We start from the raw sequence: 22,423 nt of genomic DNA, 5'->3' as shown, positions 1-22,423 counted from the left end.
CAGCATGGAGAAGATTCCTGGCACCGAGAAGATCTTCAAGGCAGACCTGGTCCTGCTTGCCATGGGCTTCCTTGGACCGGAACAGAGCCTGATCGAGGAGCTAGGAGTGGACCAAGATCCGAGATCCAACATCCAGACCCCGAACGGGAAGTACCACACCAGTCTCGACAAGGTCTATGCTGCTGGAGGTAAGTCTAGATGGTTGAATTTACTTTCCACTTTCATGAAAATACCAGACCTTGAATTAATTCAAGGCCTTCGAAGGCCATAGCTGTGGATGAATGGCCGTTATTTCCCTCTCATTGTCCTTGGAGATGTGTTGAACCCTCTTCGCATTTTTCCTATTTACAAAGTTTTATCTGTGATGTAATATATAGAAATTTGCTGAATGCAAAAGTGGCCTCCCCCTATGGTATCTTGTCAAAAGTCTGTGTCAAGGCAAGAATCTCGCTATTAAGGCACTATGCGTCTTTTCCTGCATTTCCCATTGTTTTGTTTATGATGAATTGTGAGAATTTGTAATGTAAGGCAGCTTGCAGGATTCCTCCAGGAAAGACGTAGCTCTGAATTTTTGCCAAGATGCCTAAAATAATAATAAAAAAATTAAGGTCTGAAATACACAATCATTACATAGTAAAATGAAGATGATGTACAGGGTGTAGCCAAAAACTGAAACAACCACAACAGCATGTCGTATAGTCATGTCATTTCACAACAATCGATTTACTTCCTTTTCATTACTCAGATTGTCGTCGGGGCCAGTCCCTGGTCGTGCATGCCATCAACGAAGGTCGCCAGGCAGCTAGGCAGATAGACCTGGACCTGATGGGATCTACCAGCCTAGCTGGACCCGGAGGGGTGGTCTACACGCCCGGAACCAAGCTGTCCAACTGCAAGGATAAGCTGTACCAGCCAATCATCGAGGCCATGGCATAATCAACCACCAAAGCAACTAGCAGATACCTCACACAGAGAGGTTTTATGCATCTCTGTCAAATCGTACGCACAAGATAAATCTTTCGTGGAAACTGAACAACCAAGTTTTGACTACTATCAAGCCAGTGCCCAGTGTTCCTATCAAGCCAGGGCCAAGTAATTAAGCGCTAATATGAAAGAGCAATTCTGATTTCTAGTCAGTCTGCTGAGCATAATGCGCATGCAACGGTATTCTTGATAAGTCATTTCGTTCAGTGATTACTCGCTAACCTTTGTGTCATGGGGTCCTGGGGAGCATTTCAGGAAAGGACTTGCTGGATGTGTTATCCAACAAAATGTGTTGTATCCGACAGTTAACATAGAAATTGTGCTTCTCGCCCAATCAAAATCAAGGAAACTTATCAGGTCTGACAACTTGCGTTGATGAAACGCTCTCCGTGATTGTGTTACGTGGTGGGATATTTCATCCCCTCCTCTCAAGATGATGTTTAGTGGCTGGGGGAGAGAGGAAATGAGGGAGATATTGTACGAAGCCATTCTAGGATTTTGCTTCATACACTATGATGTGACACGATGAGGCGTCAATTTCAGTCTTGTCATTCGAAGCTGCCAGTCGCTGACCAGAATTCCTACTTGAACACTGAAGTATTGATTGATGGGTCCCACTTGCCAGTGGGAACAGTGGAGTGACAGACTGACTGAGGTTGAGTCCAGAAACCTCACTGAGCAGCTAGCTGTCACTGCTTCATGATTTTGCTCATCATCTAAGTTTCACAACGATTTAAGTATGATTTAAATCGCACTTAAATGCCGACGCGTATCTGAAATGCAACGCACAATCTAATTGATCAATACGCAATAGTGCGCGTCCTCTTTGCATGATCTGACCAATGTGGTCATGGCTTTTATACCGCGCACAACTAGGCATTTAGGTGCGACTCTAAGTCATACTTAAATCTTTGTGAAACACACCCCTGTTCATATTAGAAGGAAGAGGACGATGACCTCCAAGTGCTTAAAGCTATGCTAAGTCAAATTATGTATATGCATCTGTACTAGAGTGTGTGCTCATGTGAAGCAATGATGGAATATCTCTGTCTTGGAATGTAAGGTACAACTTACAAGTGGGGTTAACTCAGGGGGCTTTCCCCTACTCTCGTTGTTTTTATTATGAAGGATTATATCTTTAAAGGGAAAAAATATGGTTATTACCATTAAAGCCAAATGTGGGTTACTGGTAGACTTAGGTAAGGTACATGTACATAGGCTTTCCAGCTCATGTACAAAAAAAACAAGATGTATTTCATGGAATCAAAAATACTCATAAAAATACATTAATCGTAGTCTATATGATTGAAAAGAAGAGTTTGAATTGTTTGAGCTGATATGTGGGGCAACCAAATGCCTTGAAATATGTGTACTTACTTGGTGTGTAAGAAGTTTTTAAAGATTTTCTGTAATGAATGAGGGATTGTATGTCTTCTTTATCTTTAAGTTAACATATGCAGGCAACCGTGTGCAAAATCATGTTAATTTTTCTTGAAATCATTGATCCATATTATCACCTTATCATTAATCTGTATTATCACCTTACACAAGCAGCAGTGTCTGCCCACGAATGTATTATCATTGGGTGCTGAAGTATTATGCCAGTGCAATCTCTGATGTTTAATTTTGATACTTTTCGTCATTATGTTTTTCCAATTTTGTAATGAATCTTGACCATCTTGTTTTTTATCATCCCACCACTAGTCATAGTTCTCCTTTTTATCTCACAATTTGATATATAGTTCTGTGCTATTTTTTAATAACTTGTGAAGTGCTAATGAAATCCAAAAGGAGTTTTCAAATGCCAATGTTGGAAGTGGTTATTTGCAGAAGCATGTTTTTAAGACACTTGACTGGGGTTTTTTTTTTTTCTGGCACTGATTATGTACTTGGCATTTTTAATCCCATTCATGTTTTACTCATTGGAGACTTTGCACAATGCACATGGATGCAATTTAAGTGAATGGTTTGTACTTTGATTTTACCTCAAGTGTTCCTGAAAATACTAGTTGAGAAGAGTGTTTGTCACCTCTTTTCTCATTTTACAATGTTTTATCACCTACATGTCTAAAAATATCCATATCTTGTGTAATTCCATCCATTCCTCTTCATGTTGATATAGTATTTGCGTTATTCTATAAATGGTACTCATAACAATACATCAGGTTTTAAAATTTGAAACAACTTTTTATGAGAAACATAAGTGAAAATTTGTTAGAAAGTTATATAGCAGTGATATATATTAAGAATTTTACAAATTAATATGCATTGAGGTCATCCTTTTTAATTGCTTCATATTTTAAAAAGCTTTGTGGTGTTTAACAGTCTATGATATCCTTGTTATGGAGAAATAATCCTAAGGAAAGAAAGTTAAAATTTTGTGGATTTTATTTTTACTTTGAATTTATATTTTCATTTGTCGGAAATTAATGTTTCTATATCTTGTTAGTTTGTTTTGATGTTGTTTACATCTATTTCTTTATGTAAATTTACATTATAAAATAATATTATAATATACGTAATGTATATGTACATGTAGCATACAACTTTTCAAAGTTATTTCTAACCATGACAAGCTGTTGCGATACAAAATTTTGAGCTTTTCTATTTTTCAGAATAGGGAGTTGAAGTTATTGTATGGTTTTTTTTTCAATCACCTTAATTATGCCTCAAAATTTTACCTGTATAATTTACATACTCCAATTTTGCCTGTGAATTTATTGAGTGTGTGTGGAAGTGATTAATTATTTTGGTGTGATTTAAATTGTAACCTAATGCTGCCATACATGTACATGTATTTTCTGGAGATTATTGATGTACTGTATGTTCCATATAAAATTATATATGTAATATCCCGAAAAATTATTCATGCAGCCTGCCTGTTATTTTACATCATGAACTTGGACAAAAGCTGATTATATATAACACGTGATTTTCTTAGAATGTGTTTCTCCTTTAATTTTCCTTACAGTCACTGGTTAGGGACTTAAGCAATAAATGACAAAGAATATAAAATCTCATTTAGAGAATTCAAAGTTATAGACATGATTATGACCAGTGCTGTAAATCACTATTTTTTCAGAGCTGCCACGTAGTATGGATTTCCCATATTTAGTACTGAAAAATGAGAAGAATACTAATGGTTTCATGCAAAATTCTGATTTCTAAAGCTCAGTTATATGTGTTGTCCTATTGAATTTCTTTGGAAATACTGATTCCCTCACCAAAATACTGATTTCCAGCTTTTGAAATACTGAAATAATCTTGTTCAAGTTGGCAGCTCTGTTGTTAGTATAATTTTTTTTACAGTATTATCAGGACTTATATTATTATCTGCTCCTAAAAACAACATGTAAATTCTATATACAGTATTATAGAAGTATCATTCAAATAGGTACCCTCCTGTTATGTGTATTTAATCAAATCAAAATGTTGATACTTGTAATAAATTTAAAAATAAGATTAATCAAAGGGGAAAAAAATTTGATAAGATTTTTTTCGAGCTAATCTTGATTCATAATGTCACTTTTGGTGTCCAAAACTGTTTTTGGTCAATATTCTTGTTACGTGTCTAGGACAATTTACAGTCTTTTTTTTTACATTTGTTTTTTAATTGAAAAATGTGCTTTTTAGCCCCTTGTTGATATGTAATACTTGATGATTGTCTTCATCATTTTTTAAAATTAGTGAGGATGTGCCTATTTTATTGCAATTTTTTTATTGTTTCAAATACGTTGACCTAAGTTTGTAAAGTGTTTCGGTGTTTGTGTTTAAGTCGATGTATCCCTACCAATATATATATTACGCTTAGGCAATCTCATGTTAGTGGATACATGTATTTGATCTTTGATAAAATTATTTATCTTTAAGATATGGGTGTTGTTGCTTTTTTCATGTGGAAATGAAAAGAAATGTTTGTAATCACAAAACACCTGAAATAATATAAACCTTCATAATATTGTCATACGATGTTTATGTTCTTGTGAATATCTTTTCCAAACTTATGATTTATATATACAGTCAAGGTCCTGTAACCACTATAACAAGTGCACTATAAACACAAAACAATTGGCCTTTATCATTTATTGATCAGAAATACAATGTAAGATGAAGTGTTTAAATTAGTGGCTGAGTCATGATGCAAAATGTTGAAATAAATTTGTACGCTTTTTTTGAAGTAAAGAGGTTGAACCAACACAAACCAATTTTATTGTTTGGTTTTCTTTTTTTCTTTGGACCTCATGATACATATTGGAAACCGACTTATCTCATTTATATACTTAGCCATTTCTTCTCTTTTCAAAATTATAAAATGCTGTATCATTTGGGAGTTTGCAGTGATGTGAAAATTTTGCATGATTGTTATTTTCATTTTAAGAATATTCCTTTTTTTTGTCAAAGGGTTATGTTACAGTAAAATATTTTGTTTGTTTGTATTTAATCATTTATTCCAAGCTTGGTGTGCAAGTATAAATCGGAGAGAATGTTATCATCATTTGTAGGTCTGCATTGTGTTATTGATATTAAAAGCAGTGACCTTTAATAATAAAAATGATTCTATTTTGTAGGATGGTTTTCCCCTTACAGCATTAAGTTCAGTTGCCTGGAATATGTTTCATATGCTTTATCAAAAAATATACGATTTACCAAAGTATTTGTAAACATTCCTGAACTATTTAACCAGACTTGATTTATTTCTAAAATAACTAAATTACCTGTTAAAAAATGGTATTAGTTGTATTGGACCTATCTCCCTAAATATTGTTCAGGTCATAGGAAAGGATTTTGAAAAATAACCCAAATGAATTGATTAATGTACATCCAAGTAGTTTGCTTGTTCTCTGACATTCAATAAATTATTTATTGCACTTTGTTGTAGGTCAAGTTTCAACAGAAAGACAATATACATGTACTTTTGTTTTGTATTATAACAATGTCATGTTGTTCGGAATGTGGTCACCTCATACAATATATCTTACTATCCTTGCCATTCAGATAAATTAAAGGATCACATTTTGGTCACAACCTAAATAAGTATCACATGAATCTTGAAATAAATCAGTAAGTCATATGAATTTTTTTATAAATTTTGCTCGACAGTATATTCGATGAATGTTTATGCAATGTGTATGCAATGAAAATCAATGAAGATATACGCACTGATTACCAGATTAATACGCATGATTTACGCAGTTTTATCAGATGAATGATCATGAAGGTGTCGGAATATGCATAGAGGAATTACACAGAAATATATGAGTTTATTTGGTGAATATGCATTATGCTACAATACATGATTATGCAACAGTGTATTAGATGAATATCCATGAAGGTTTACACAAAGAGTGTATGAATATGCATAAAGATTAACATAAAAAGTGTATACAAATGTATAAGATGAATACCCTTGAAGCTTTACTGAAAAGTATATTAATATGATAAAATGTTATTTTAAATAACATTGTACCTGTAGGGTTTTCACATTTATTGTTGATATGTTTCTTCCTTTCCAAAAGCTGTATCCAAAAAAATTTTATTGTTAAAAAGTTGACTCTCAACAGTGTTCCTGTTTTTTGTTTCTTTCATGGAAACTCAATGTTGGGATATTGCTTTCACATGTTAAGTACATGTAAATGACGTCAATGCTGTTTCCTTACTCTACTAATTGCTATGTCTGGCAAGCCCTCCTGTCAAGATAGTGTATAAATTTGAATAATTTGCCCATTGTTGCTCGTTGTGACAGGAAAAAGGAGGAATTAATTAGAAAATTTATTTTGTTCAGAATTGGGAGCGCAAACAACTGGGAATCACTGCGTTGCATTATAATATCAAGTCTGAATTTTAAACACCTGTTTATATGCCTGTGAATTGTCTCATGAACATTGTATTTTTGGATGGAATTATTTTGAATATTGAACTGTAAACTAAGAATAATGTTGCTGTTGAAATTGTATTGTGTATAGCAATAAATATGGTATTGTTCAAAACCATGTATTATGTAATACTAGCTATGATGTAAAAGTGTGTGAATATATCCTTAATTTAGACTAAATTTGATACTGAATGCTTGATAAGTACTACGCTCCCACTTTACTGTAAAGTAAGTGATCCTCATGAGGAAAGTGTCCAGAAAAAATGATAGAATAGAAAAGAATATTAATAGGAATTAAAGTCAAATTTGAAAAAAAATATGAATTATGGAAACCTAAACATAGTTAATTTTCTGTACAATCCAAGAAAAATATTGGTTAATGGATGGATCCAGCCAGATGAACATCCAGGGGCAGATTCAGCTCAGCCTCCACCTTTTATTCTGCTTGTCAACAGGAAATTGTTTACCATGGGTGATGTGGTTACAATATTGTCCCCCCCCCCTCTCTCTCTCTTGTTTTTATTTTGCTTGGTTATCCAACAAATTAAGGAGAAAGCTTCTCTCCCACCCCTGCTCACCCTCCTGGTTCGAGCTAGAAATATGCAGAAGGGATATTCAAGCACAGAAGCAGTATACAGTGCTTCCACAACTTACAACTGAAATTCCTTTTTTTGAGCTTCGAAAATTCCCTAGAATTGGTTTAAATTCCTTGAATTGATGTTTTGAGTCAAAGTGACTACTAGTATTTTGTAGTAGGGTTGCAAGCCAAAACATAAAAAGGGATTCGGACAAGTCGTATAGGGCAAATAAGGCTGCTAACCTCTTTATTATAGAATCTATATATAAACTAACATTTGTACTATTCATATGTGGTGTCAGATATTCGTTAATAAAATTCCCCAAAACAAGGAAATTTCCTTGCAAGTGAAAGCACCATCTCTATGGGATAAAATTATTTAAAAAGATAATAAAATTATAAAAAAATAATGCTATTCCTCATTAGCTCCCGGAAGCTTATGTGTACGTAATATATCGTATCTCTGAAATATAAACAGATCAATGAAGGGTCAAAGGGACCTCGATCATTTTTTTGTCTCACCTGCATAGCAGAGTGAGACTATAGGCGCCGCTTTTCCGACGGCGACGGCGGCGGCGGCGTCAACACCAAATCTTAACCTGAGGTTAAGTTTTTGAAATGACAGCATAACTTAGAAAGTATATGGACCTAGTTCATGAAACTTGGTCATAAGGTTAATCAAGTATTACTTAACATCCTGCCTGAGTTTCATGTCACATGACCGAGGTCAAAGGTCATTTAGGGTCAATGAACTTAGACCATGTTGGGGGAATCAACATCAAAATCTTAACCTAAGGTTAAGTTTTTGAAATGTCATCATAACTTAGAAAATATATGGACCTAGTTCATGAAACTTATACATAAGGTTAATCAAGTATCACTGAACATCCTGCATGAGTTTCACATCACATGACCAAGGTCAAAGGTCATTTAGGGTCAATGAACTTTGGCCGAATTGGGGGTATCTGTTGAATTACCATCATAACTTTGAAAGTTTATGGATCTGATTCATGAAACTTGGACATAATAGTAATCAAGTATTACTGAACATCCTGTGCAAGTTTCAGGTCACATGATCAAGGTCAAAGGTCATTTAGGGTCAATGAACTTTGGCCAAATTGGGGTATTTGTTGAATTACAGCCATAAATTTGAAAGTGTGTTGGTCTAGTTCATAAAACTTGGACATAATAGTAATCAAGTATCACTGAACATCCTGTGCGAGTTTCAGGTCACATGATCAAGGTCAAAGGTCATGTAAGGTCAAAGAACTTTGGCCACGTTGGGGGTATTTGTTGAATTGCCATCATATCTCTATAAGTGTATTGGTCTAGTAGTTCATAAAACGTGGAAATAAGAGTAACCAAGTATCACTGAACATCTTGTGCGAGTTATAGTAGTTTTCAAAATCAGCACTGCTGCTATATTGAATCGCGTGATGCAGGTGAGACGGCCAGAGGCATTCCACTTGTTTAAATTGAACTAACAGTCACATGTATACATTCAATTGAGAAAAAAAAAATACAGGGATTTGAATAAATAAAAATCTGCTGGACGTTAATATTGATCATTCAGATTCTGGATTTAAATACCATGAATTAATTTTTAAGTCTGTGATTCAAATTCACCTGTTGAGATTTACAGGGAATTATTTTTCAGGTGGGAGTGTCAGTGCTGTAAAGTTGTTCAACTGATAAACTATAATGTTTATTCAGTTAGAGGGCGCATTTCGACCTTGTCCTCACTCCTAACCCTTCAGTGACCATACTGGCTGGGCGAAATTGAAAAACTAAAATTAAAGAACTCACAACAACTTGAAACATGTTGGCAGCGATCGTGAGTTGTTTCTATTCCTGCGGAAATAATGGTGCCACTTGTGAACTGTGACTAAATTTTTGCCTTGAAATTGAGCTTGTGCATCTCCAGACAAGATTGATGATGTCAGCCGACTCAGCCCCACACATGTAAGTCTGTGTTAGTTAATTTTCTACAATTAAAAATGCTTGACTTGTCATTCTTGTGTCTTGTGTAACTTTTAGCTATCACACCCGATTCGCATATAACACAGTTCCCAACTATTTCTCTCTCTCTCTCCTTGTATCCTACCTCCATTAAAGGGAAATGAAACCTTTGGAACAAGTGGGCTTGTGTTGTGTGGAAACAGAAAATCAAAGAATAAGATGATAGATAATAAAACCAGACTGAGAAAAATCGGACAAATTCAAGAGAGATGTGGATATGCGATATGTCCAGGTCCTGTCCAGGATGGCTTGAGACAGGCGTTAATATATAGAGCACAACTCCTTTCTGGGACATATCTAGTACAGGCAAGGAGTTGCAAGATCGGAAAGAGTACAATACTACAAATTTCCTCTGTCCTCTTTGTAAGCTTGAAGATGAGACACCCGATCATTTCATAGCATCTTGCATCTGTCTTAAACAATTAGAGATGATTTCATACTGAAAATCAAGGAGTTATTATAAGATCATCGAGGGTATCTGGAGAATTTTCCTGACAAAGCAGCTGTTAACTACAACTACAATACAATTCCACCCAAGCTGTTCTTATTGCCTATGACTCAAAGCTCCCCCTGGATATCAATGCCAAGCTATTAAAAGCGGCCAAATTCGCTATTGTGCCCAAGCGCCATTAAAACTGCTCAGCCCAGTGAAAATTCTTATCGCTAGACGTGCGTAAGAGCATGTGCGACCGGTGTCACACATGACCGCACAATAACAAAGCTCAGTCAGCGGGATATCGGCGTTCAGTGAAGTGGCGTGTTAATGGGTATTTCAGCTGTGCGAGAGAGGGGCGGGGATTAGGGATTGGGGGGGGGGGTGAAGGGGCACTAAAATATATGAAATCGGCGGGTTTTCAATAAAATACTATGTGCATCGTATTTTCGTTTTCTTTTTGTGTTTTCTGTATGATACATGGTGGCACTCATCCTACGAACGAGGTTATAATATAACCTCGTTCTCGGCTGTATACCTCTATGTTGTTAAAATATACATTTCTCATTTCCCCCCCATCCCTTGCCCAAAGCATCGCGAATCAATGCATTCTTTAATAAGTATATGATTAAAATTGTTATTTTGACGGGAAGGCCATCAAATAAAGCACTATAATGTAACAAATTGAATAAAAACTCACCGATTTCTCTACGTGAACCTCATCCAACTGCCTCCATTACGTCTATGGTGTTTGACAGTGACAAATCGAAAAGAAAAAAAGATCTCACGAAACCATAGAGGCTCATCAACCCGTTTGGACCACTGACCGTTGAGGTTTCGACGAAACATTGCTCGTAATGCATTCTGGTAAGGAAGTCTTGATAGCCTCAATCAAGACAAATTTGCATTTTTTTTTCGCATCGATACAAAGTCAAAATCGTTTAATTTCCCTAGGATATATAAGTAAATCACGCCATCTCCCGGTATTAAAATGATTGAAAGGAATGGAAGCATTTCGTTAGCGTGGTACATAGGCGGAAATCCCAGGGGGACAGGGGGGACGCGTCCCCCCTACCATTTTCCCTACCATTTTGGAAAAGGGGGACATAATATCAAATGTCCCCCTACTATTTGTGGTCTTTTATTATAGAAAAAATAAATAATTAAAAATCGAAATTATACAAATGTATCCTCGAATTTCGAAAGAACTTGGATAGGAAAAGAAAAGGCATATATACCGGCCCGACAATTCTCGAACTCGCATCTAGCCCTATATGACAGCCAAAGAGTAATGACATTGATGACATCGATGGCCATTGTCAATTTCATAACTAATAAAAATGAAAAATGAAAATCGCCCCTGGATACTTATAAGTAAATTTAGTGCATAGATGGTAGACGAGAATGTTCCATACCCCGTAAAAACATACCTTTGTTAAACCAATTCATTATCCCTTTATTCCAAATTTACTTGGAATATATTTTCATAGTTCGCGTACTCAGTAAAAAAAATAGTTTTCATGAGTTATGATTAATCCTTCGCAGGGAATTTTTACTATGTTTAATCCCCCCAAAATTGTTTTAGATACTCTATTAACGAGACATTTATATTCCATTTTTACACAAAATTCCTGCCGTGGGAGGGGTCATCATAGGTAGATCAAGGGGGCGCTAAATAGGAAGGTGAGGAGAAAATTAAGAAAGATAGGACGAGGAAGAAAATTAAATGATGGAAGGGGAGAAGAATAATTGAAAAAAAATTCAGGTCATAGACTATAAAAATACAAAAATTCGCTCTCGCTTTGCATTGATACACAAACATCTCTTTATTTCAAAACGTGCTTAATTTTTTTTTTTACTTTTTAGATCGAAATATATAAAATCTAATTATTTATTAAGGAAGATATCCATCTTTTCATAATTTGTAGGTTTAAATCTATGAAAAAAGCTCGCGCTTTGCGCTCGCATTTCTTATTGGGATAAACTACTTGTTCTTTATTTCAAAAGTGCTTGAAAGATCCAGTTTTCAGATCTGAATATAAAAAATCATTTCGCGCTTCGCGCTCGCATCAGTAATATGGTTGAGTCAGATACTATCCTGTTTATTGCTATAGGGTGAAAGAAGATGACTTTTTTGGTCGGAAAATAAAACAAAATATAGGATACGCTTCGCGCTCACATTAATTAAAATTTTGTTAGATAGCTACCATGTCCTTGATTTTAAAATATGCTAATGATACAAATTCTTAGGCCGGAAATGACATATCTTCAGCACACACTTCGCGCTCGAATCTAATATTTTCTAGTTAAATTCCTATCCTGTTCATGATTTGAAAAGCTGTTACGATTGTCCAGTTTTTAAGGTTGGAAAATACAAACTTACGCTCGCGCTTCGCGCCCGCATTAATTGTTTAGATTCCTATCTTGTTCATAATTTAAAAAAATACTAAGAATTCCAGTATTTAGGTTGGAAAATCAAAAACTTTCAGCTCGCGCTTCGCGCTCGCATTAATTGATTAGTTCCTATTCTGTTCATATTCTTTTTAAGATGCTATGAATGTCCCGTTTTTAGGTTGGAAAATAAAAAAAACTTTCAGCTCGCGCTCGCATTTATTCTTTAGATTCATATTCCGTTCATTATTAAGTGCTAAGAATGTCCAGTTTTTAGGTTGAAAAATCAAAAACTTTTAGCTCGCGCTTCCCGCTCGCATTAATTGTTTAGATTCATATCCTGTTCATATTCTTTTTAAAGTGCTATGACTGTCCAGTATTTAGGTTGGAAAATCAAAAATTTTCAGCTCGTGCTCGCGTCTATTGTTTATTTAAATTCTTATCCTGTTCATGATTTAAAAAAGTGTTACGAATGTCTAGTTTTTAGGTTGGAAATCAAAAACTTTCAGCTCGCACTCGCATTAATGGTTTAGGTAGGTTCGAATCTAGTTCATGATCACAACAAATGTTCAGAATGTTCAATTTCCAGGTCACAATTTATGAAATATCAACATATTAGGGCTCGCGCTTCGCGCTCGCATTATTTATTGAGGCCTTTCATCTTAACTTAGGAATACCTCCCCTCTTCAAAATATAAACCCCTAAAAAAGGTTGGAAATCTGTGTTTGGCCATTAATTTCTCCCAACTTCCAATTTAACACAATGCATATTTTACATCATTCAAAAGATCATTAATTTTAATTCTCTTTAAAATGATACCATGCTTGTTATGATCATGCCATCATGAAAAGAGCAGGATTCAAAAGTTTTGGATGAGGTCTGAATTGAAAAGCTGCAAAACGAGCAAAAAAAGAATGATAATCACATCATGTAGGGTATCATTTTAACGAAAATTAAATGATCTATTCATTGATATTAATTACAAATTGATATGTACTAAAACTGATGAGGAATTAGCGATCAAAGTCAAAAGATACCGCTGAGAAACTCACTCATCACCACGGAAAAAAGAACAGTGACTTTCAATATTGTGTCATTTTGCAACTTTTGAATTTTGACCTTGCGCCACATTCCAAGGCACTGCACCTCCATGTGAAGCTTAATCATAATAGGGTATCATTCTAAAGAGAATTAGATGCTCTATTCATTAATATTAATTACACATTTATATTTACTAAAACTGAGGAGGGATTAGCGATCAAAGTCAAAAGATACCGCTGAGAAACTCACTCATCACCACGGAAAAAAGAACAGTGACTTTCAATATTGTGTCATTTTGCAACTTTTGAATTTTGACCTTGCGCCACATTCCAAGGCACTGCACCTCCATGTGAAGCTTAATCATAATAGGGTATCATTCTAAAGAGAATTAGATGCTCTATTCATTAATATTAATTACACATTTATATTTACTAAAACTGAGGAGGGATTATCGATCAAAGTCAGATTTCCAAACTTTTTTGAGGAGTTTATATATATATATATACACTCTAAAAAACGAAGTGCTAATTTTGCTCTTAGAGAGCGTGTATAGTGACTGCACTTCGGAGTGCTGATTTTTTAGTTCAAATTTGAACGAGAAAATCAGCACTCCGAAGTGCAGTCACTATACACGCTCCTTAAGAGCTAAATTTGCACTCCAGTTTTTAGAGTGTATATATATATATATATATATATATATATATGTATGTATGTGTGTGTGTGTGTGTGTGTTTGAGTTAGTAATTCTGTAGAACATAAAAACGGAAAATTCAATTGTGTCCCCCCTACCTTCAAGGAGAGATTTCCGCCCATGGCGTGGTACACGATGTTTGTTAGTTAGAGATTGCCACCTCGGGAGAATGGGCGCAGGGGCTTGAGCTTTACCAATAATACAATATGCGAGCGAGCAATGAAATACTTATTATATGATATTTGAATTTTGGAATGCTTTATCATTTAACATAATGGTCCATAGCCATCATATATAAGCCTCCTTGTTGCTAATGAAAATACGTTTCCTAGCAACCGTTGTTGTACTAACTAGAGTTCATTTTGGCACCAGCTTTGAAAATGTTTGGAATGTTATGTGGATCATGTGTGCCAAGTTTCATGCCTTTTTCACAATCGGAACATGTTTTCACAAATCGCCTAGACCATCACGACTTTTTTCAAGTGATGGAAATAATTCGCCATGGGCGGATCGATCTAGGATTTTGAGGGGGGGGGGATTTCAGACCTATAGGTAACCGATAAAAATATAGGTAAATGGTAAATGTAAATAGACACTTACCCTCCCCGACCCAATATTTAGAAAGCACCCCCATAACGGCGGGGTGTTGGAGGTTGGACCCCTAAAAAATCGAGGTTGAGTCGTCTCAGAAATGAGGGGGGGGGGGAATGGCGGGATCGCCCCCCCCCCCCCTCCCTGTGTCCGCCCGCCCTCCTTAATTTTCAATTATTCATTGATTTCTTCATGGTAATTCAACATGGCAACCACGGATATAGACGTCGGGAAAGTGTGGAACAAAGTGAAGTGGGAAGGAGCGCCAAACCTAAAAAAAGAACAAGAAGAATCTATTCGATTATTACTTAATGAGAAGGACGTTATGTGCATCCTTAGAACAGGATTCGGCAAAAGTTTAATTTATGGAGCTTATGCCGTGATTAAGTCCGAGGTGAGTGGTTGGAAAGTCAGACATGTCAGATGATACAGGGGCCGCGGAACGGTTTTGAAAGTGTGTGCGGGGGATGCCAAAAGTGGAGGAGGGTGCAGAAGGGGTAAATATTTTATTGTCCATTCATTTATTGCCAATTCATCCAATCATCACTTACCCTAGCCTATTTAGACTAATGCCATAATGCCCATCACCCTTTCGTCTAACAACCATTTGGTCCAACATTCACTTCATCTTATCACCAGTTTGTCTGACCATTTCGTCCCTAAACCAGTTGGTCATTTTATTTCTAGTCACTTCGCCCAAATAACACTTAGTCCAATTAGACCAAATGGTAAATGGACTAAATGGCTATTAGATCAACTGGACATTAGACTTAATGGTGATTAGACGCAATGGCAATGAGACGTTTTATATAGAGGATAAAACAATGATAGACCAATGATAGTAGACTAGTTGGTAATTGGACGGATTGGCAGTAGACCAATTGGAAATAAAGCACCAGAAGTGGAAGGCTGACCATTCCATAAATCACAATCTGGGGAGCGTTTCATGAAAGGACTTGTCAGACGTTTTATCCGACAGTTGCCATAGTAACAGTGCTTCTTAGCCAATCAACATCAAGGAAAGATGTCAGATCTGACAACTTGTCGGACAAAAATGTTGATGAAACACTCCCCTGATTGACATTTTTGCGCTTTTTGTACACAGTTTTGGAGAGAGAAAAAGTGAAGGGAGTGTGAAGACCTCGGTTTCACGGCCCTTGAGATATTACTTGTTATGATGAGAATAATAAAAATGAAAATAATGACAATAACTATGAGTCTATGATGACGACGACATAGATGGTCATAATGATTATGATGATGATAATAGTGATAATATTACTGATTTGTTTAGATTTTCATTTTTTTCCATTGATTATTATGTTTATTTGTTGACTATTATGTTTTTAATCTCTGTTGGTACAGGGCCCCTTGGTCGAGCAATTTTTAAATAACTTTTATAACTAGCCTGTCAAAATAAAACGACAAATGAATAAATGATATGATTAATTATAATAGAAATGCGGACAGCTTGATTATTATTCTGGACTACTGTGCAATGACTACCGCTGCAGTCATATTGACATGCGCGTATTCTGGGGTGGGGAGCTTTCGGGGCCCTGGCCACCGGGTAGGCGAAAATGGGAGCGCCAAAAAGAAGAAGAAAAGACAGGAAAGGAAAAGGGGAGAAAAAGGGGGATAGAAGAAGAAAATGGTGGAAAGAAAGAGAGAAGGGAAAAAAGAAGAAGAGGGAATTGATGTTTTAACTCGGGGGGGGGGGGGGGGGGGGTGCCGAGATGATGTTCGATCTGGGGGCGCCGAATTGATAATCTACCTAGGGGTGCCGAATTTTTGCTCGACATTTGGGGGCGCCGAATTGATGTTTTACTTAGGGGCGTCGAATCGATGTTCGACATAGAGGGGGTCGAATTGATTCTGAAAATGCACCCCTTAACATGTATTGACGTGTGAAACCCTACCCTTAACAAGTATTGGAAACAAAACGTTTGTTTCGCCCAATTTGTTTCGCCCAATTTGTCCAGCTAACATCACCTTAAAATACGCGGTTTCCAACTGTTCGCACAGCTGATATGCGCGCATAAGGGCGGGTGAACACGCAGAAACTGAAACTGAAACTTTATTGTGTCGACCCCTTTTGGAGTATGAGAATATACACAGTTATACATACATCAAACATAGTATGCATACGTACATAAATACATACATAACAAAACATGAATAAATATAAAAAAGCTATAACAAGATGGCAAAAAAAGGGTGATGAAAGCCTTGAATGTAAAAGATAATACTGTTGAACACATGAATAACAAAAAGAGATAGAAAAGGATATAATAACATATTAATATACAGGTATATACATTTGGTACTTATCTACGAAACTGTGTCATAACAACTTGGAAAGTTTTGACAGTGTTTTGGGAATTTTAGTATTAAATAGACTATGCATTTTTAATGTGTTTGCACGTTTGGCAAACTGAGAGGGAATATATTTGCTTCTGTCTAATTTGAAGTAAGAACACTCAAATAAATAATGAAATTCATCACCAATCTAACCCAGGTTACAAAGATTACATAATCTATTCTGTCTAGGAATACCTTCATAACGACCCTTGACGCAAGGCAAATAATGTCATCAAAATCGGATGTAAAATAAGATTGTTTTATTTTTACAAATAGTTGTATGCACAATTTAGTCACCTGCAAATGAGAGAATCGATGATGTCTCTCATTCCCTTTTTTTTTCTTGTTTGAATTGTGCAATATTTCTATTTTTACAGATTTGACAATAAGGACCAACTTGACTGAACCATAATAAATTAATGTTAAGCAATGGTACCCTACAAGTTCAGGGAGAAATATAATATTTTATATAATATATATATAATTTTATATAATAAAATACAGAAGAAATAGTGAGTGAGTGATGCCATCAGTTCCCTCATTTGCATACCGACCGGGATGTGCATAGTACTGTTTTGTGAAATTAAACGAAACTTTAAAATGTCGTACCTTTATTATTTGTCATAACTTTGTTATTTTACATCCAATTTTGATGTTATTTTCAGTGTTATGTCTGTTGAATTTGTCTCTTTTTATTCAAATCAACTCTTTGTTGGGTTGGACTTGTCTTTTAAGGACAGGCAGAACAATTATTTTGGGGTTGATCTGTGTTTTGATGGATAAGGGGGTAATATGCTGGCATACGAAAAAGAAACAAACAAAAAACAAAAAAAAATGGAAGAGCTTTTCGATGGCGTTTACATACATGTGCTACATGAGACCTGACATATCGGGACCATAGGCCTATAAGAGAGCTTCAAGTGACCACATTTCTAACAACGGCCTTTCATCTTTAATTGTCTAAAATGTAATTCAATTCCACTTTACAGATTCCGTGCGACAGTTGAAAGGGAATCAGACCAATAAAAGTCTGAGTAGGGCAGGAAAAATCGCCGGATGCTTAGGAGCCAGGATGGAGACAGAGTTCTCCGAAGATATTTGTCTTGAAGAAAAAACGAGATCCAGAAAACCGAGTCCCAGATTCTCGAGGTATAAGGAGGACGTCGAGGAATTTCAATCGAGGTACGGCTCCCTTTTCAGAGAAAAAAAGGGACGAAAGATGACTCTTGACATACGAGCAGTAGGTAAGCAGCTGACAGCGGATGAGGCGTGCTCCATGAAAAAGACATTGGTGAAATTAAGTAAGCAGTTTGATAAAGAGGCCAAAATGGCGCAAATTGACACCCCTTACTACAATTGAAGCAATGAGTTGTCCAAACCACCGTGCGACAATATGACAAAACACCATTCATATGATAACAACATGTTATGTTCATTGACCCTACATGTAAATAACATTTGACCTTTGTCATGTGACCTGAAACTCGGGCAGGATGTTAAGGTCAAGTCCACCCCATATAAATGTTGATTTGAATTAAAGAGAGAAAAATCAAACAAGCATAATGAGAAAAATTTCATCGAAATCGGATGTAAAATAAGAAAGTTATGACATTTTGAAGTTTCACTTATTTAAAAAAAATTGTTTTATTCACAACTCAGTGACATGCACATGAGAGAGTCAATAATGTCCATCACTCACTATTTCTTTATTTTTTGGTTTGAACCATATTTCATTTGTTACCAATTTGATATTATTGAAAACCAACTTAACCGAACCATAAAATGTTATAACAATGGTAATACCACATGTTCAGGAAGGAATACAAATTTGTTTCATACGAAAATGAGGAGAAAATTAGAATATTTCAAATGATAAAATACAAAAGATATAGTGAGTGAGTGATGTCATCAGTTCCCTCATTTGCATACCGTACAGGATGTGTATATAACTGTTACGTGAAATTAAGCGAAAATTATAAATGTCATCACTTTCTTATTTTACATCCGATTTTGATAAATTTTCAGTGTTATACTTGGATTTTTCTCTTTTTCTTCAAGTCAACTTTTTGTTGGGGTGGACTTGTCCCCTAGTGATACACCACTACCATTATGTCAAAGTTTTGTGAACTCGATCCACTACTTCTAAGTAACTTTTATGATGACATTTCACAAACTTAGGGTTAAGGTTTCAGGATTGCCTCAGTCGCCGCCTCTTATCAAATGTCGCCCATTTGTCATTTTGAATTTCATACGTGCAAAAGTGTGTGGGATTCCTACAAAATGTCCTTAAAATATCCATGTTTGGGGTCAATATATACAAACATTTGAGCTCGCGCTTCGCGCAGTCATCATTTGGTTTATAGTGAAATACGTATGGTCTTCATGAATTCCTACAAACAAGCTTTACAATGCTTATGTCTGAATTTCCAAAATTTTCAAATCGCGCTTCGCGATCTCAATAATTGATTAGTGCAATGCGTATGTTAATCATGATTACAATGACTTCATGTGTTTAGATGTAATTCTAACAAAATCAGCAGAACATGGCACTAGCATTGGATGACTATGGCGAGATATATATATATACTCTTAATGAATTCTTAAAATATAGTCCTTCAAATGTCTCTGTTTGTGGTCAATATATACACAAATTTCAGCTCGCGCTTCGTGCTCGCATTGTTTGTTTAACGAGACGGGACAAAAAATTGCTTGATAATATAATAACCCTTTGAAGTCTGAATATGAAAAGTGTTCAACTCGCGCTTTGCGCTCGGATTATTTAATCAGTGAGATACATATCCGTTTAATGGCACTGTATGTCCTTAAAATGTCTCTATTAGTTCAGTATATCTGGCAACTGAGCGCGCTTCGCGCGATCACTAAGTGACTCGACATTTTTGCTGGTGCCCCCCCCCCCAATGCCGTGACCCAAGGTACGCCACTGGGATATTATATCCCTCGTGATTTACGCCAGTGAAGTTAAGGCTCATGATCCGTTGCGAGTCGATTTTCAAAGAAATTGTTTCTATATCATGTGAAATAAACATTTCATAATTATTTTCAAATCCCAAATCGACCCATTAAACAGTTTGGTCGTTTTAACATTTGCTTTTTCATTATTTCGTATTTTCAGCAAAACATACCGTATAAATTTTCATAAAATACAATTTTACGGTCATCATGACTGTTGAAGAATATTGGATAATGATTAATTAATTTTGTCTTAATGCTCATCATGTGTCACATAAAAACTATAAGTTTTACAATGGAGGACTCCTTTGTACAGCAGTTCTTAACTGTTTTTTATCGATTGTGGTAGATTCAAACATGAATGAATAAACAAAGGAAGAAATGAATAAATAAATAATGAGACCTATTTCATTTGTTTTGTATCGGAAGGTGTTATACATTATATTATTTTCAAATATTCAGATGGATGAAGAGTAATGGGAATTGCATCCAAATTTTTTCTCTGTTTCATAATGTTGATTTTGAAGTATATTATTACTGAAATCGTCTAGGGGAATTAAGAAAGATTTTAAGAGGTGCATGTATGATATATGGAATGGACAGAGCATGACTCGTTTTACGATAAATCGTATTTGATTATTTTTTGTCCATTAATAGTTACTTCAAATCATCACGTCAATTATTATATTTATACCCAAAACCTTTTAATCGAAGAATCATACTTTGCACTTAAATTGCTGAAGATAATCAAACGTGTATTAGTGACCAATATTAACTGTTTGTATAGATACATGAATTTATTACAAGATTGAAATTCTCGAATAATAGACTTTATTATGTCATGCTATATCAGCAATCACTGCATTCATTAAAGTTACATCAATGTTCAAATCAATACTGTTCTTATCAGTAAATTATTCCTACCAATGAGGTATATAACGAATGATAAACTAAAACGAATGAAGTGAAGATGACACAACGAGAGAAAGGATTTGTCGCAGAAGTGAGATAAATTGTATACAGTGAGGAAGGAGAGGGGGTGAGATAGAGAGAGGGGGAGAGAGAGAGGTGGAGAGAGAAAGGTAGGGAGAGGGGGTAAGGGGGCTGGGGAGGTAAGCGAAGAGGTGAAGTCTAACCTTTAAATTTAGAATTATTCAAAGATAACCATATATAATCACGCTAGTGGAGAAGTATGAGGTGGCATGCAGTTTTGTGAGCTACCAGTTCAGATCTTTCGTTTAAAAACTTCGAAAAGTGATACTAGCAGTTGTGAAACTGAAATTATATAAGACATTTTTGTATGAAATAAAAAAATAAAGGAGAAATTCAGTTGTTTCGATTCTGTAAATTCTCTGTTATGGGACTCTTGATGAAGAAGCCCCTTATTCTTTTCTGATTAATGAACCTGACGATAGAAACACTTTTAACAAAGTTAGGCATTAATTTCCGAATTATTAATGTAACAGAAGTTCAGAATAACGAACTTTACTGTGGGTCTAATCAGGGGAGAATCCAGGATTTTCCAAAGGGGGAGGGGTGGTTTCTTTTACAGAAAAAAATAACAAGCCCCCCCCCCGTGAAGGAGATTTATGTAACGAATAATATCACAATTATGATAAAAGCTCCTCGCTATACAGATTGAAGTTTCAAGTTTGTTTTCATTGATTTAAAATCCAAACCTAAAGGATTTTCATTAAAAAAAAAAAAAAAAAAAAAAAAAATCTCTTACCACAAAGGCCTATTTAGGGGCAGATCTAAATTTTCAAGGGGGAGGGCGGGGAAGTTTCAAGTTAATTTAATTGATTTAAAATCCAAACATAAAGGATTACAATAAAATGAAATTAACAATTTATACAAATTATCAAACAAAATGAATGCAAAATAAATCTGTTTTATGGCTTTCCAGGGGGTGGGCACGAGCCTGATGTGCTCCCCATCCTGGATAAATAAAAGAAACTCATAAAAAAAAATTGGAAAGTAATTATGTTCTGCTTTATCACTTTGTCTTGAGTTCCTTGCCCCTTTTATTCTTTTCACATTTCACCCTTTAATTCCAGGACGGTACAAAATGTGGGCTTACAAAAGTGATATGATGATGAAAATGAATATTCCACAACAATATGAAAAATAATAGAAAACCAAAATGATAATATTAATAATTAACCCTTACAATGATAGCACTCAACAAAAAGAGAGGGATCGGGGGATCGAGAGAAGAAGCAATAACCCCCCCCCCCAAAAAAAAAAAAAGGCATCATATTTCCTTTCACCATACGACAAGATACAGTTCATTATATAATAAACTAAGCTGATGGCGCTACAACAATTATTCTTGTGTATAAAATAATTAAAAAAAATATTTTGTGTCAGGGGAGAAAGAGACTACTATCGCTGGATCTCGTAGATCCGAAATAGAAGCATCACCGGAAACAGGTATCTGTGGTGAGAAGCATTTTTATACAGCTCTGTCGAGGTCAGTGGTGTGGTCGCTTC

General features: G+C 35.5%; 1 protein-coding gene and 1 long non-coding RNA gene across 2 annotated transcripts in view; both read left to right on the top strand.

The window, feature by feature from the left end:
* Positions 1-2,379, top strand: part of LOC129258833 (uncharacterized) — a 24,712-nt gene extending 22,333 nt beyond the window's left edge. The window contains exons 21-22 of the mRNA XM_064098622.1: positions 1-188; positions 746-2,379. The exon at positions 1-188 is cut by the window's left edge and continues 83 nt beyond it. Coding sequence (XP_063954692.1) covers positions 1-188; positions 746-936 — 379 coding nt within the window. The 3' untranslated portion in view covers positions 937-2,379. The remainder of the gene's footprint in view (positions 189-745) is intronic.
* Positions 2,380-9,144: 6,765 nt separating this feature from the next.
* Positions 9,145-20,825, top strand: LOC135153893 (uncharacterized). The gene is made up of 2 exons (XR_010293399.1): positions 9,145-9,395; positions 17,950-20,825. It is a non-coding gene; the product is annotated as an uncharacterized LOC135153893 (long non-coding RNA).
* Positions 20,826-22,423: the final 1,598 nt, after the last annotated feature.

Source organism: Lytechinus pictus, chromosome 4 (assembly GCF_037042905.1).
Source record: "Lytechinus pictus isolate F3 Inbred chromosome 4, Lp3.0, whole genome shotgun sequence".
Lineage (NCBI taxonomy): Eukaryota > Metazoa > Echinodermata > Echinoidea > Temnopleuroida > Toxopneustidae > Lytechinus > Lytechinus pictus.
Note: the sequence above shows the minus strand (reverse complement) of the source record. Positions and strands in the feature narration are given on the sequence as shown.